The following is a 15,752-nucleotide window of genomic DNA, read 5'->3' as shown; positions in this document are numbered from 1 at the left end:
CAAGCTCTGAATCAGGGAAGGGGCATGGCTTGGTGGGATCAGTCCTCTGAGGCGGGGAGCTGTCCTGGGAGCATATTATGAGCCCTAGGGCAGTGAGCTGGTTCCCAGAGGGCTGGGGAAGTGTCTCCTGCATTTGCTCTGCCAGCATTTCAGCAGGCAGCATCTGGCCCCACAGGAAGGGCACAGACTTGGGGTCTATTTCTGTGGCATGAGTACGGCCAGAAGCTTCATCTCTGTGCACATTTGACACTGCTCACCCTTTTGGCTCTGGACATCATTCGGATTATACTGAAGTAGGGGAGACACCTACTTCAGCAATCTGGGGAAACAGACTTCCCCAAAGGGCTCAGTGAGCAGGCCCAGGGCTTCCCTCACAGGAAATCTGCTGCCTTGGGGCACAGAGCATGGGTCCAGCCTGGGACTAGAGCTATATAAGGAGGTCAGGTTGGCTGGAAATTATGGGAAAGGGTCTGAGCCATCAGTGCTATCTGCCCAGGGGTCAGGGGGCGCTTCCCCAAAGGCATTAAGCCATGAGCCAGGCCCTGTAAGCCCAGGTCCTGCCAGTCCAGCTCTGATCATGGTCTTGGCGTCATAGCTAGAGGGACCCCAGGGTCTCTGGAATTTGGTAGTTCCATGCACACAGGGGACACTGAGGCCTAAAGAAGGGAAGAGTCATACATGAGCCGAGAACCTGGGGTTCCCACATCCCCGGGAGCTCTGTGTGAGTGGAAAGGGGCAGGCTCCCCCCGGCACTTGGAAGAGGAGAGTAGTTCAGAGAACTGACAGCTACCAGCCAGAGAGGAACCTTGACCTGGCTTTGCCTTTTAGAGGTTGTGAGCTGGTGAGGTGGCAGCATGAATAAGGGTGTGCTGGTTTGGAAGGATGTATGTCCCTAGAAAAGTCATGTTTTAATCTAAATCCCATTTTATAAAGGCAGAATAATCCCTATTCAATACTGTATGCTTGAATCTGTAATTAGATCATCTCCCCGGAGATGTGATTTAATCAAGAGTGGTTGTTAAGATGGATTAGGGGAGACATTTGGGTGGGTCTTGATTAGTTTCGGAAGTCCTATAAAAGAGGAAACATTTGGAGAATGGGAGATTGGGAGAGGGCAGAGAATGCTGCAGCACCACGAAGCAGACAGTCCACGAGCCAGCGACCTTTGGAGATGAAGGAAAATGCCCCCCGGGAGCTTCATGAAACAGGAAGCCAGGAGAGAAAGCTAGCAGATGATGCCATGTTTGCCACATGCCTTTCCAGATGAGAAAGAAACCCTGACCATGTTCACCAAGTGCCTTTCCAGATGAGAGAGAAACTCTGTGTTCACTATGTGCCTTCTCACTTGAGAAAGAGACCCTGAACTTCATTGGCCTTCTTGAACCAAGGTATCTTTCCCTGGATGCCTTAGATTGGACATTTCTATAGACTTGCAATTGGGACATTTTCTTGGCCTTAGAACTGTAAACTAGCAACTTATTAAATTCTCCTTTTTAAAAGCCATTCTGTTTCTGGGATATTGCATTCTGGCAGCTAGCAAACTAGAACAAAGGGTGAGGGGGCTTTTCAGGTCACTGGGTCCCGAGAGGCCTGGGGTCTTTGGAAGCATCTCAATGGCTTCTGTGGAAGGCAGGGGAAGGGTGAGATCCCCACCTGCTTCACTGATTGGAGTCACTGTGGTCTCTTTTATGGAATAGGCTCCAGCTCCACTTTCCTATTGGAAAGAAGGGAAACTGGGGAAACAGGTTCAGAAAAGAAGAGACAGGTCTGAAGTCGAATAAGATCAGTGCCAGGTCTCCACATCCAGGGCTCTTTCTAGTATGTCTAGGCGTCCCATATAGCAGCTGCATTAACTCTGGGAAGAGCACAGAGCACAGCTCACACTCCCACACCAGTCCCTCTTTCCAACCAACACCCTCTGAACGCTAGGGCCACTTGGGCGTCCTCTTTATTGGTGTTTCCAAGGAGTTAGAGCACAGTCCCATAGCTGAAGGATCAGGGCAGTAAGGGTGGGGTAGGGGGTGGGAACAGTCCCAGAGACAGCAGGAGAGAAGGGCATGATGTGGCATTTAAAAAAAAAACAGAAAACAAATTGTTCTTGTTGAAGGCTTCTGTCTGTGTCGTGTTCAGGATGGTGAGGGGAGTGGTGTGTACTTCTCAGCCAAAGACGCTCTTGGCGGGTCCAGCTTTGGGCTTCTCAAAAACGGTCTCGGTGCCTGTCCGGGTGCGGCTGAACACTGATGGGGCAGCCTCGCCAGCTTGCTCTTAGGGGAGGAGAGATACATGTAGTCAGGGGCCTGGCCTGGCTTCCTAGAGGGAAAACCCTTTGGTGGGAAGCTTCTTACCCACAGCCCCAGCATCCTCAGCCCAGGGGCCTGGATTCTTAGGAAAGGACCCTTGCCCCTGGCCCTTCCCCCACACAGACACACATCTATGCCACCCACCAACGGCCACGGAGGACACTCACCACACTCTTGCATGACCTGGTAGGTCTTGGACTTGATTGCCTGGTTCTTGGTCAGGTTCTCTCGGGCCCCCTTCAGGTCCTCCTCCTTCACAGGGGGGCGCTTCTTCTTGATGGGAGCTTCCTGAGCACCAGCCTTGGAGAGCCCAGAGTCTTATCTTACAAACCAAGGCCTTGAGACTGAGTCTCTTTCCTACCTCTTCTTTGCTCAACGAACTTGAGCCAATACAATACACTCCTCTTCCAGAAAGCCTTCCCTGACTACATTCCCCTCCCCACAAATCTCCCAGCCCTCTTGATCTGACTCATACATCTGTCCCTATTCCACAGCCCCCAAGGCTACGCCCTTCCCGTGGGGCCGGATGCAGCTCCGAGGACCCTGGCTGCTTCGACCTCATACCGGCCCCAAGCTTGGCACAATGAGGGAAGGGAAAGGAACTGGTAGTGAGGTTCAGTGACTCTGGGCCTTTCTGGAGTCAGGAATTTGGTAAGTTCCAAAATCTGTTCATGGTGTGGCAGCGGGTCCCTTAGGGAGTGCCTTCCCACCAAAACCAAAAATCAAACCAGTATTTACTTTGTGATTTTGGGGGTGGGGAGATGGGCTAGAGGAACCAGATGCCCAGAAAGTCAACACCCACCCATGGAGCTGGTAGCAAGGGCCAACTGCCCCTTAGCAGGCTAGCTTGTCAAATGCTGGGGTCATCCTGACCCAGGCTCCCATGAGCCTGAAGATTCCTTCCTTCCTAAGCCCTGGGGGCAAGTGCAGGGATTCCTGAGTCCCTGGACTGGGCTTGGCTTCTCGGGGCCACCCCCTATACCCATGCACAGAGACATGTCCTCCTGGGCAAATACCCGGGCACAGAGCACACACCTGCTAACACAGCCTCATGTGTACACACAAACACATACACAGGGTATGGCTACAGAGGCCCACTGCAAATACATACTGCTCCATACACTAAGCCATTCAAGTGACTCCTTTGTACACATATGAGATCTGTAAGGACCAGACATGTTTTCCCCACCCCTCCTTACAAACCAAGGGATACCACCACACACACAGGGACTCCTCAGAATAAGCCTGGGGCCCAGGTTGTCTTCCCTGAGCTCCAGCTTCCCAGGAGCCAGAGAGGCTCCCATGTTTATGCTCAAGACCCCGCTGCCAGAGTCTACCGTGTCCGAGTCTCCACCCTCACCCCCTACCTTGGCACCAACATGGCCTGGGCTGGGCCCTCCTACCTGCGACATGGTGGGCGCCGTACAAGAGCTGGTTCTCCAAAGGCCCGCCCTGGCAGCAGTAGTCCGTGGACGAGATCTGAGCAGAGCCCGGCCCTCTGGAGCTTTTATAGTCTGCCCGTCTGTCCTGGGAAATCACTCCCTTTCGTCCTCCAGGCCTCCGATGATTCAGGTCCACACAGTCACTGGCTTCAGAGTTTATTCTTGGGTATGAGAGTGGTTTGCTGAGCTCCGTGCCTAAGGGGCTGCAGCCTCCGGCCTTGACGGAAGCAGACAGCTGGAAAGACCCTGCACCCTCGGGAACAGCTGCTCTATTCGTAGGTGGGAGAGGCTGGGACTGGCAGCGCTTTGGTATGTGTTTATGAATTTGAGTCCTGGACCACGTGTGTGACAGTCTGGGTTGTTGTCTGTCTTCAGTGGCCAATCCCAGCATGTGAGGAGTATCCCAGAGGAAAAGGAAGGCCCTCAGCAAGGCAGTACAGCTCTAAGCTTGTTTTTCTTTCTTCTCCACCCTTCCTCTGGAGTCCGGAGGGGGTGGGGTGTGGAGGGGATAGAGATATTTCATCCCCACATGGCAGCAGGGCAGCTTCCTGCGTCTGACTCTGAAGCATTTGCTTATGGTGAGCTCACTGGGCCCGCACAGCAGACTCAGGGGCAGGGGCTGAGCCACAGTGGAGAAGATGAGGCCTAGGGAAGCCTGTGGACCTACTCTATCATGTATCTGCTGATGACCTCAACCTGTCTGGCTCCCAGTACAAGCTTAGCAACAGGCAAAGGCAGGGGGCGAGGGGCCTGGAGAGCCAGGAGAGCACTAGTGAGATGAAGGCAGGAGAGGTGCAGAGCCTCTGGCTGAAAGGTCACTGAAAGAGGGTTGGTCTGCATGACAGTTTCAGTTGCCGAAAGGGTGGGGAGAAGAAAGCCAGCAGAAGGCAACAGCCCATGCCAAGTACTGAGCTGGGGAGAGGACCGGCGCAAGAGCTCTCCTCTACTAGAAGCTCCCAATATCCCCATCATCACAAAGGAAGAGCCTTCCCCTTGGGGCACTCATGGCAAGACCCTGAGCCTGGCGTGGGTATGAGGAATGGATGTGCACCCCTACCCCACCCCACCCATGAGATCAGACCCGCCTGAGTCCCTTTTCAGTTTCTGGTAGGCGATTATTTTTATCCTTGAAGGCTCCAGGCAGTTATCCCAAATGCCACTCCATTGCTGTCATGCCTCAAACCCCACCCCAATGTCCCCTCTGGGTCTGGCCCCCAGGAGGCCTGCCAGGCTCAACCTGAGACAAGTGCTGACATGAGGAATGCCTTCCTAAGGGGCCAAAGGCACAGCTGAGGGCAGGCCAGGTCTTGTGAAAACCTGTGTGCTGCACCAGACCATGGACGGGGAGGGGCTGGGGGCCAGGATGACCACTGGGCCAGGCATGCCATTAAGGGTGGGAACTGATGCCCAGGGCTGCCCCACAGCACGGGCGAAACCAGCCTGCAGCCTGTGGAGCCTCAGGGATAAGGATGTGGGACACTCACTCCTCACCCCTAACTCCCCAACACAACTCACTCCTCAGGATGCAGAGGAGCTTACACCCTCATTAGCAAGGAAGTGGACATGTCCATAGCAGGGTTTTCTGTTTTGTTTTTTTTCCAGATTTTAGCTCCCACTTCTGCCCTGAAGCTATTTAAAGCTCATTCTCTCTTTTTCCTTTTAGAGCCTTCTAACTCAATGGGGGATTTTTTTTTTTCCGATCCCACCAAGCTATTTCAACTCTAGAGAACACACAACTGACAACCACAAGTGATTTTTTTTTATAAAAACTGTAATAAGATGTCCAACTTTATTGTAAACCATTTTACAATGTAAGCACATTATTTTCCCTTCCATTTCAAACATGTGTTTCTGTGAATTGTAACACCATTGATTAAACACCCCCACTGGGAGGGCGGCAGAAGTGGGCCATGGTTTTGCTCACATAGATCTGACTTGTCATAAACTTTGTGAAGAGAAATGCAAAATTAAAACAACCAAACCCACCAACCAACCCGGGGGCTCCAGGTGCTGACACCAAGTCAGAACAAAAGTCCCTCACTGGAAGCAAAGGTCAGAGCTGCTTTTACAGGGTAAAAGAAAGAACTTTCCGTTCCTAGCCGGAAGCATGGGGAACTCCTCTGTTCCCTGCAGTGCGGCTGCTCCAGCCAGTGGGAAGTTCCCAGCACCACCTATGGGGGCCTGGCTGCAGGAAGGCCAGTGACCTGCAGCCAGAGGGGCAAAGGTATGTGGCTGCTGGCTGGCACCGCTCCCTCCACTGGTCCTGGGCAGTCTTCGGACATGGACTCTGGGTTGCGGCCTCCAGGTCTACAAGGGAAGGTACAACTTGGATTTGAAACTTACATATTTTCCCTGAAGAAAGAGAATGGCAGGTCAACAATAATGCATGACTTCCCACGGCAGGAAGTCAGGCAGGGGCACGAGTTAAAAGCATAGGCAGGAGGCCACCAGCATGCCCGAGGGCTCACTGATGGGCCACGGACCTTCAACTCACCCAGTTTTGAGCTGAAGGGGCCGGGAAGCCACTTGCCCAGGGATTCACCAACATCCTCCTTGGCTCCTGTCAACATTCCACTAACGCAAAAGGAAACAACAGCAATACCAATTTCCTACCCGCCTCGTCATTTCCACTGGTTACCAGAAACTGGTTTATGACCTTGACTTGCAAGTTTCTGTCATGGGTGGCTTAACCAAGGTCCAAATTTGGACAAACAAGATTTGTCAATATCCAGCCAGTGTCTCATCATTCCTCAAACCTGGTGCTGCTTGCACCTGCCTACTCAGCCAGGCCATTTGGCTGGGGGCAAGGCTGGACTCTGTAAGGCACCTTGGAGCAGGTGGTAAAAATACTCAACCCCATGAGGGAGGACAGCTCAGGAGAAAGCCCTGATCATGGCCTTTTATATCTGTTCTCTCTTGGGACAGTGTGCCACAGAAAAACCCCCAGTTCCGCAGGAGGCACTTTTGGGAAGGAGGCTCTGCACGTGTGTGTGCATGCGTGAGCGTGCACGAAGACAGTAAGGCCAGATCCATGAGGCCCTCTATGATCAGACTGTGTTAGAGATCCATCTCCCACTTAGCTGGCTACACAATGGCAGCTCAGAGACTCAAAGCCCTTATCAAAAATGAGGATACAGATTGAAAACCACTACTCACTTCTTACCTCCTTGTCCCCAGACTTCCTCATTAGGTCCTGGGGTGAGCCTTGAGGTGAACAGACCATCCAAGACCTGCAGAACATACTTCTCATCTTCTAGATTATGGCTCCTACCCTCTGTCCCTGCCTTGTTCAAAAATATCAGGAACTCAATAATGAAAATGAACCTCCAACTTTGTGTTCCAAGAAGACGGAACAAGCTGTGTGCACATGCTGTTCAAACCAAAATACACAGGAGGGGAGAAGTGAGGAGGATCAGTGATGCTCTGAGCGGCTGACCGCTTTACCAGGGAACAAGGGCAGGCCCAATCTTCCCAGCTGTGATTCATTAAGATCTGCTGCCAGCCACTCCGGCCCACTAGAGAATCAGTCTGGAAAGACCCACTAATGGAGCCACAGGATGGAGAAGAAATAATGAAGGGATGTGAAAGTGGAAGCAATGCATGATCTGAGGTGGATCTCAATTTCAAATATCACCGAGCCTCTCTACTCTAGCTACACTGACGGCCACCTTGTACTACACAGCTACACAGCCCGGCTCCTCGCAGCCTTCCTGCTCCCAGACTCTTGGAGGAAGAGGTGTCAAGACCATGCCTTGCTCCAGGACCATGGGCACAGGCAGGACTGTTTGAAAAGCAGAGAACAGTTTCAGGGTGCCGGATTAATCACTTGGCTCACAGGGCACAACTGAGACCCAATGTGCAGAAAGAAAGCATGTTTTTAAGTACATCTAAAAAGAAGGTTCCCATGCACTTGTTTTACTTCAGGTCTAGGCTATCTGGCTTCCAATTTACACAGAGGCTGAGTGTAGTTTCCTGTTCTTAAACTGCCTCTTGGCTGGGACAAACCATGGGGCTGCATAGCTTGTACAAGGCTCCACAGCAGGAAAAGGCCTTCGGGAGGCCTCTGCATATTCTACTGCTATTCGACAAATTCCCAAAGCCACAGGGGTCTGTGCCTGGGTTGAGGAGTGAGTGCCATCCTCCAAGAAGGAGACACAAGCCTAGAAGCACCCTGTCTTGCCTCTGGATCTAGTGTCGGCTCTCTCACCTCGATCCACCCCATTCCATCACCCCACAACTTTGAAGGGTATAAAAAACAGGATCACTTTGGTGAGGTGGGTGTTCTCCAGACTGCTGTGCACAGCGAGCGGTCAACACTAAGATGACAGGCACCGGGGCGCTGGAGTCAGGCCCAGAAGCTGGTTTTGAAGGCCGCAGCAGTGGGAAGCCAGGAGGCTAACACTGCCTGGGAAGCCCAGGCTTGGAGGCTCTGAAGAGAGGGGGGAACAAACCGGAATGAACTGGCGCAACTTCTTAGGCTCCTTTTTTGGTCAGGTTTAGCTTACAAGGACCAAGACCTCTAACCCGCCAGCAGAAATGCCAAAAAGCTCGCGGGCCCCCAGGCAAAGCCTTCCTGCTTCAGACACACAGGGCCACGCAGCTTGTTGAGACCTGCAGCCTCAGGCTCAGGCCTGCCCTTCCCAGAACCGTGGGGCTTGTGGCTCTCATGTAAGGGCCGCTCTCCCCTCCTCCCAGGACCATCTGCCTCACCTTGTTGGAGGAGATGACCTAACAATATTCCAAACAAAAAACTCCTCACTTCTTCCTCCCACCAAAAGTTCACAACCCATGAAAGGCTAACAAACCCATCTCTTTGGGGATTAAAAAGAGTTTTTAAATACAATAGTATGAAAATATAACTTAAAAATATAAAAGTCAAACAGCTTACGGAAGACTTAAAAATCTATGTTTTGCTCATTAGTCCCATAAGTACTTTGTAGGAAATAAACACATACTCAAAAAATGTTAACACTGTGACAGCTCATAAAACAGGCTTTAGAAAACAATAGTTACAAAAGCCATTTTGAGTAAGAAAGCATACCGGCTCCACCTTGGTCAATGGGTGACTTTTTTGTCACTCTCCCCACAGCCCCGTTGCGAGGATGCCCACAGTCCGGGTGTGCACATGGGTTTTCTCCCACACTGCCACCTAGACACGGGACAGGGGCCTCTGGGTCCCTCGCAACACTGTTTGTGACAACAACAGACAAACAAAACTCCTTGCTTGCATATTTGGTCAGTGTTTGTAGTGCAACTTAATTGGGATCCTCCAACTGCCCATGGCCCCCTTGGCGCTGGTTCGTCTTCCCTCTTTTTAAGCCTCAGTAGTCTGGGAGGGGCTAGAGAATGGGCAGAGACGGCGAGAGGAGCGGAGGTAGAAGAGGAGGGGCAGAGAGAGGAGGGAGAGGACGACGCTGTGGGATGACCACCTGCTGACCCAGCAGCTGGCTGGACCCCAACCTGTCACCCCCAGCATAGGGGTGGGTCATACAGGCAGCCCAAAACGGTGCTTCTTCTTCTTCACAGGCTTTAGGGGCGGCAGTCTGCGCAGGTCCTCCTCCGTGTCAGACTCCTCCATCTCGTCATCAGCCGAGATCAGGATCTGAGGCAGCAGAGAAGCAGGGCCCTGCGTCAGGGCCAGCAGGGCCTCCTTGGTCTGCAGCCCCTCCAGGAGGCCTTGGGTCTAGTGTTTCTTTACAACAGGGTGACAGGAGGCTCCCTTTCTGGAATAAGACTTGGGCCCACCAGAGACCTCCTTTACTCCAGGTACATTCAGTGCCTCCTGAAAACCTGACCCCCTCCTCTGCTAGTGCTCCCCAAGTCTCTGCCCAAATTCCAGCTGAAACCAAAACTTCATGGAACCAATCAGAGCAAACTCAGTAGGGACCTGCAGCCTAAGTCATCCTGGCAAAAAGGCCAATTTTGACATGTGGAGTCCTCAGTCTTTGGAACTGCCTTATTGATACAAAAACAAACTGAAAAGAAAACATCTGTGGGGCACACACTAGGCAGGGGGATTCCAGAGTGACTACTTGGAGGCAGCTCTGGAACTTCTAGAGACAAACAGGAGCCTTCGCTTTCCCCAGATCCTGGAATGGCTCAGCCATGCAGCCAGGGCATCCAGGGCCAAGGCACTGACTTGCTGCCAGTCTGACATTCTTCCTGCCTGGCTCCTCAGACCTTCCAGCACCAGGGAAAGGCTGGAATGGCCTAGGTCAGGTTTGAGAGACCCTCAAACTCACCTGTGCAGAGCAGCTACCACTCCTGGTAACAGGCAAGGCAAGCACCCCAGCTCTCCCCTGGACCACCTGATCATACAGCTCCCTGACACCAGTCTTCACGTCTCAATTAAACCCTCTTATTAGCTCCCTTTGTCTGCAGAAGCCCATCCCAATACCACAGACTGATCATGAAGCACCTTGCCCAGCTAGCTCAGACCTTCTCCTGAATCTCCTCTCTTGCCATTCTGTCTCACACTCTGGAATGCCCGCTGTTCTGGCCACAAGTGTCACACAATTACTCTGATGCCAAACTATATGACTACAACTCTTCATAAGCCATTGTTTCTGCCCATAGTACTGTCATTCACTTAACATTCTCTGCACTCTTCCAACATGACAGGCCCTGAACCAGCTTCTTGGGACACACCCAAAGAGAAGATATGGGTTTACCCTCTCTCCTACTCTTCTATTCATCTTTCAAGCTTTTAAAATGCTCCATTTCAGCTTCAAAACTTTGTCTGGACATGAATGAAGCTAATCTGGATAGGACTAAAGTATATCAGAACACTGGGTAAAGGATGATATTGTTCATGTTTTAACACTTCAATTTCTGTATGAGACTAAAGGGAGAGATGTTTATTTGGTGCAAAATTTACATTTTGGGTAGTGCATTTCTTAATTTAACTTGTATGGTCAGTTTAGTTAACACCATAAGTACATGGAATCTTGAATAGGGCATGAGATTTTGTTGGTTTGTCCAGGTTAGTATGATGTCCCGATAAATCCCAGAGTGATCTGGACAGTGAATAAAGAAGTATTTGCAAAGTCCCTTGGGGGTATGGAGAGGAAGGGGGCAATATTCAACTTTCCCATTTGGAGAATTTCTAACATTCTAGAAAGCAGTGGGGACAGCCAAATCAATAGACCAAGCCTTTGATCTTGGGGTTTGCCCTATAAAACTTATTCCTGCAAAGGATAGGCTAAGCCTACTTAAAATTAGGCCTAAGAGGCACCCCCAAAGAACCTCTTTTATTGCTCAAATGTGGCCTTTCTCTCTAAGCCAAACTCACTGCCCTCTCTTCTATATGGGACATGATTCCCAGGGGTGTAAATCTCCCTGGCAACGTGGAACAGAAATCCTGGGAAGAACCAGGACCTGGCATCAAGGGATTGAGAAAACTTTCTTGACCCAAAGGGGGAAGAGAGAAATGAGACAAACTAAAGTGTCAGTGGTTGAGAGATTTCAAACAGAGTCGAGAGGTTATCCTAGAGGTTATTCTTATACATTATATAGATATCCCTTTTTACTTCATGGTGTGTTGGAGTGCCTGGAGGGAAGTACCTGAAACTGTAGAGCTGTGTTCTAGTAGTCTTGTTTCTTGAAGAAGATTGTATAATGATAGAGCACACAATGTGACTATGTGATTGCGAAAACCTTGTGTCTGATGCTCCTTTTATCTAGGGTATGGACAGATGAGTAAAACTTATGGATAAAGAATAAACAAATAGGGGGAACAAATTGAGTAGATGGAAATACTAGTAGTCAATGAGAAGGAAGGGTGAGGCATATGGTATTTACAAGTTTTTCTTTTTTCTCTCTTTTTCTGGAGTAATGTAAATGTTCAAAATAATGATCATTGAGATGAATACACAACTACATGATGATATTGTGTGCCACTGATTGTACACTGTGTATGGAATGTTTGTGTGTTCTTTTATCAACAAAAATATTAAAAAAAAAAAAAACTCTCTCTGGGATGCTCGTGGGAGTTAAATCAGTCTGACCTCTCGCCTTTGTGGTGTTTTGGTTACGCCTCAATTTCAGAACCTATTGCAGAATGTTATAATGAAATGCTTATACATTTACCTTCACTTCATCCATGAGTTCAAAGGCCTCTTGGGGGAAGGATTAGGCTCAGTACATCATGGGAGCTTACAACTTAGGAGACTTGAAAAGAAGGGGAGTGAGGTTCCTCCTAGGAGGTCCCGCTACTCCTACATTTTTCCAGCTTGCTTAGCTCAGCTGCCACTTCTCTTGCTCTTTAGTGGTGGGCAGGATTCAAATCCCTTAATGCTGAGAGGTCAATTATAGGCCCCTGAGGATCCCTGCCACTTGTCCTGGGATCAAGACAGCGCCTCCCTTTCCTGTCTGTCTCCACTGAGGGAGGGACTGTCAGAGGCAAGCAAGCCTCCCAGACACTCTACCTTCCTGCCCTAGGAAGGCTCACGGGACTGTGGAAACGGGTCCCTGGAAGGCCTGGCCTGGCTCTGCTGCCAGCTGGATGGGAGCCGTCTACGACCTGTGCCTTCTTTGGCTCAGCCACCCCTCCCTTCCCCTGGCTGAAAGGGGACTCAGCACAAGAGAAGCCCATATGCAAACATGCGACCAGAGACCTCCTGGGCCACCAGTCCCACCGCGGACTTAGAGAAAGTCAGAGACCCTACCTCAGACTCGGACTCCTCATGGGAGGCGGCCCTTCGATAGCGCACCTTGCTTCCATTCCTTGAGTCCTGGTTCGCTCCCCTTTCTTCTAGTTTAGCTTTCGTCTTCCCCTTTCTCATGAGGAAATTGTCGACTACCCAAAACATCAAAGCCTGTGGGAAGGAAAAAGCATAGGTTACTCTGGGGTAAGCCATTCAGCAGAGCAGAGCATAGCAGAGCAGCTCAGCCCCAACCTCCTACCCCATTTCAGACCACAAAGTTCAGAACTATGGCAAGAAAATCTCCCTCAGTGCTCCTGCCATCCCTCAGAAGCTAAGAAAGACACTCATCTCTATTCTCTTTGTTTCCGCTTTCTTCTATACAGAAGGGCGAGGCAATGCTGGCCCTGCTGCCCTGAGGGGTTCTTGGTGTGGGTACCTGATGGAGCAGCCTACCTCGGCCCTTAGCCCTGCAGGTGGCAGAGTGGGAACTGGGACCAAGGACACCTGGTCCAGGCTCCTCCCTCTGGAAACTTCTTGTGGGGGCTGGCATATACCGCTGTCATCTGTTTACCTAGATTCTTTTACCATTTCTTCTCCCTATTTCCTAATTACTAGCCAATGTGCTTATGAATTTCTCTTTGCAATCTGTGGTCAGGAATAAATACCTGGGAAGAATTCATAATGATCTTGATCTAGAAGTACTGCACAAGGGATAGGGTTCTTCCTGGCTGGGAGGGGACAAAGTTCCCAGGACCCTCATCTTAGAGAGGGGCCTTGGGGTAGAGGATCTGCTATTTCCAGCTCTGGGGGGTGGGGCTGGTGCATGGGAGGGGGTGGCCAACAGTCACACAGACAGTTTTAAGAAGGACCAGAGGATTAGATGTTGAGTTTTCTCTGTCAGACTGAGAACTTTGAAAAGGAACCCTGGAAGGCAGGGGTAAAATATGTAACATGGCACTAACATTGACAAAGAAGGGGACGATCAGCATGACGATGGCCAGTTTCAGGTCTGGGTTTTCAATGGGATTCAACAGGGCCACCTGTAAAGAGAAGCAGACTCAGTGAGGCGGAGAGGGACCAGTGGGAAGGGCCTGAAATCACCCTTCAGGCCTGGAGCGAGGGGGGCTTAGCTTAGACTCTGTCGCTGATGGGAAAGCCCGGGGCCACACACAAAGGACTCCCTTGGAGATGACTCTGAGCAGTTAGTACTCGAGTAGCTTTTCCCTCCATGTAGACTTATCAAGTATAGCAGGGCTTATAACTGTCACACCAAAGCAAAGCAATCTCTACCTGGCTCCCAGTAGAATAGAGGGTAGCCTGAAGCCCTCAGGGTAGAGTGTGGACTTCAGGAAGCTGGAGTGGTTAAGGTAAGTGGATGCTCATTACAGATGTTGGCAAGGAGGCACCAGACCACTCTCTGACACCCCAACTACCTCCAAAGGACAACAGCTCCGACAATGCTTGGGTTATTTTCTTAAACAACAAAACAAAGGCAGCCACAAATAAAACCAAAGGGAGGCCAGGATCTGAGCCACTTGCTCCTTAAGTCTCTTGGGCTGGTTTCCCACAGACTGATCCTAAAAATGAGCAGTGAAGGCTTTCTGCCCAACACTGGGGTCAGTGAGCAGAGGCTGGAGCCAGAAGAAAGCTGTGGGCTTGCAAGGGCATCAGCATAGAACACAGTGTGGTCAAAGACTAAGGCTGGTGACTGGCATACCAAACAGCTTGCTTAAATCATGAAACCAGAAAGGTATGTAAGAAGGACATTTTTAAGTGTAAAGAGTATTTACGGCTGCAATGCCTGAAACCTAATATTGGCCCCTAAGCAGCTTGAAGGTTGGGAACATATTTTTACTTGCTGTATCTATCCTATGGCTTCATTTAGAGTACCCATACACACAAATGAAGTGGATGGATGCTAGGTAAAAGAATGGCAAGTAGCTGCCACAGAAGATCAAATTTAGGGTGCCTTCATGGAGGTGAAAAAAACAATAAATTTGGTTTTCCAACAGGGTGGCAGTTGGGGATGTGGGAAGTGAGGGACGCACAGTCTTGTTTAGCTTAGGGCAGGGGAGAGAGGCAAACCTTTTTCCACTGAAGTATCAGGAGGACAATGAAGACGACGGATTTTTCAAAAATCATGATCACAATGTAAAGAGCACACTGTCCGACCCAGGCTCCGCACTGCAGCGGGTCTCCTGCGGAGACAGGCAGACACGTGGTCACACAAGGGTCCCAGGCCCAAGCCCCCACGGCTCCTAATGAGCCCTCACACCCCCACCCACACATCAGAACCCTGGCTTTTTGAGCCCTTAATGAGCTTCATAAGTGTTAAGAATCACTTCATCCCTCACAGACAAACCCAGCTGTTTTAAATAAACTCAGCCGGAGGGTTCCTAATTTGGAGTTACCAGAGTAGCCTTTCTTTCAAGAGAATCTGAGATTTAATTAAAAAGTACTAAAGTTAATGAGTGCCCATTGTAGGAGCTCAGAAAGCTGGGGTTTTTTTGCTCTGCTGGCAGCAGAAGCTGGACTAAGCAAGACTGCTATTATTACCCACTATTGATTTTTCCAGTGACGGTGGTGCCATCCAGCTTTCCTCCCTCCGAGAGCAGTATGACGCGTCTGAGTCATGAAGGCAGCAATCAGCCTCTTTGTTCACCCCCTACCTTTCTGCCTTCTACCCCTTATTCCCCTTCTCCTGGGCGCTTCTGCTGCCCTCAGCTCTGAGAGCAGAAATCTGACTTGGAAGAAATGATATTCTGACTGTTTAGTACAGGTCAGGCCAAAATACCCTGGACGGAGACAAGGAAGAGAAGACTTCAAGGCAAAGAGGCAGGAGTGATGGATCATGTCCTGGGATCTGACAAAGGTCAATCTGTGATTCTATCAGTCATCATGCTTGAGAACAGAGGGATCCAACAGTCCAAGTTGGGGGTCACTCAGGCCCTGGAGTTCCTTCAAAAATGCTTCAAAAGGGACTTGATGAAGAGCAGAGGCCCGGCCCCTGTAAGCAATGGTCACCATCTTAAGTGACAGGCAGAACCCAAAACGTGGACCCAGGGGAGCCATACCCAGTGGAGAGTGGGGATGAGGGTGGGCCCTGGAAGCTCTGGGAGGGCTGCCTGGCCACAGCTGGATATAAATGGGCATATGTGTGTGTGTGTGTGTGTGTGTGTGTAAAATTTTAGGGGAGGCAAAGACTCTAATTCAGGCTGTGAGAAGAGTTTGTCCGCAACATAAATCTCTAGCTTCTCATTCATTTCTATCGCCTATGTAGCAATCCCCAGGCATCTGTATGGGAGGCCCTTGGCTCTGCCTGCCAACTGTGCACAGCAGAAGCACAAGTGAATGCCTTTGTGCAG

At 50.5% G+C, this 15,752-nt stretch overlaps 2 protein-coding genes across 6 annotated transcripts in view; both read right to left on the bottom strand.

The window, feature by feature from the left end:
* Positions 1-1,919: 1,919 nt before the first annotated feature.
* On the bottom strand, positions 1,920-4,174 carry MUSTN1 (musculoskeletal, embryonic nuclear protein 1). Its single transcript, XM_077129010.1, has 3 exons — positions 3,704-4,174; positions 2,468-2,600; positions 1,920-2,264 (listed from the first exon to the last, which is right to left on the bottom strand). Exons 1-3 carry the CDS (start codon positions 3,710-3,712, stop codon positions 2,158-2,160), a joined length of 249 nt encoding a protein of 82 aa, XP_076985125.1. The 5' UTR covers positions 3,713-4,174; the 3' UTR covers positions 1,920-2,157.
* Positions 4,175-4,856: 682 nt separating this feature from the next.
* STIMATE (STIM activating enhancer) overlaps positions 4,857-15,752 on the bottom strand; it is a 70,150-nt gene continuing 59,254 nt past the window's right edge. The window contains exons 5-10 of one of the 5 annotated variants that reach the window (XR_013162738.1): positions 14,473-14,585; positions 13,350-13,427; positions 12,409-12,558; positions 6,906-9,344; positions 6,237-6,316; positions 4,857-6,049 (exon numbers count right to left, since the gene is read on the bottom strand). Coding sequence is in view for 2 of the 5 variants with exons in the window: in XM_077129008.1 (XP_076985123.1) it covers positions 9,228-9,344; positions 12,409-12,558; positions 13,350-13,427; positions 14,473-14,585 (458 nt within the window). In the remaining 3 variants the exon portion in view is untranslated. Of the gene's footprint in view, positions 9,345-12,408; positions 12,559-13,349; positions 13,428-14,472; positions 14,586-15,752 lie in introns of all 5 variants that reach the window. The other 4 variants (XR_013162737.1, XR_013162736.1, XM_077129009.1 and 1 more) reach the window with 4 other exon arrangements.

Source organism: Tamandua tetradactyla, chromosome 15, assembly GCF_023851605.1.
Source record: "Tamandua tetradactyla isolate mTamTet1 chromosome 15, mTamTet1.pri, whole genome shotgun sequence".
Classification (NCBI taxonomy): Eukaryota; Metazoa; Chordata; class Mammalia; order Pilosa; family Myrmecophagidae; genus Tamandua; species Tamandua tetradactyla.
This window is presented reverse-complemented; position numbering and strand designations above follow the sequence as displayed.

Coding starts and splice junctions, on each gene's coding strand:
- MUSTN1 (XM_077129010.1), bottom strand. Junction 2,265..2,467: donor CCAGGTCATGCAAGAGTGTG/GTGAGTGTCCTC, acceptor TCCTCCCCTAAG/AGCAAGCTGGCGAGGCTGCC.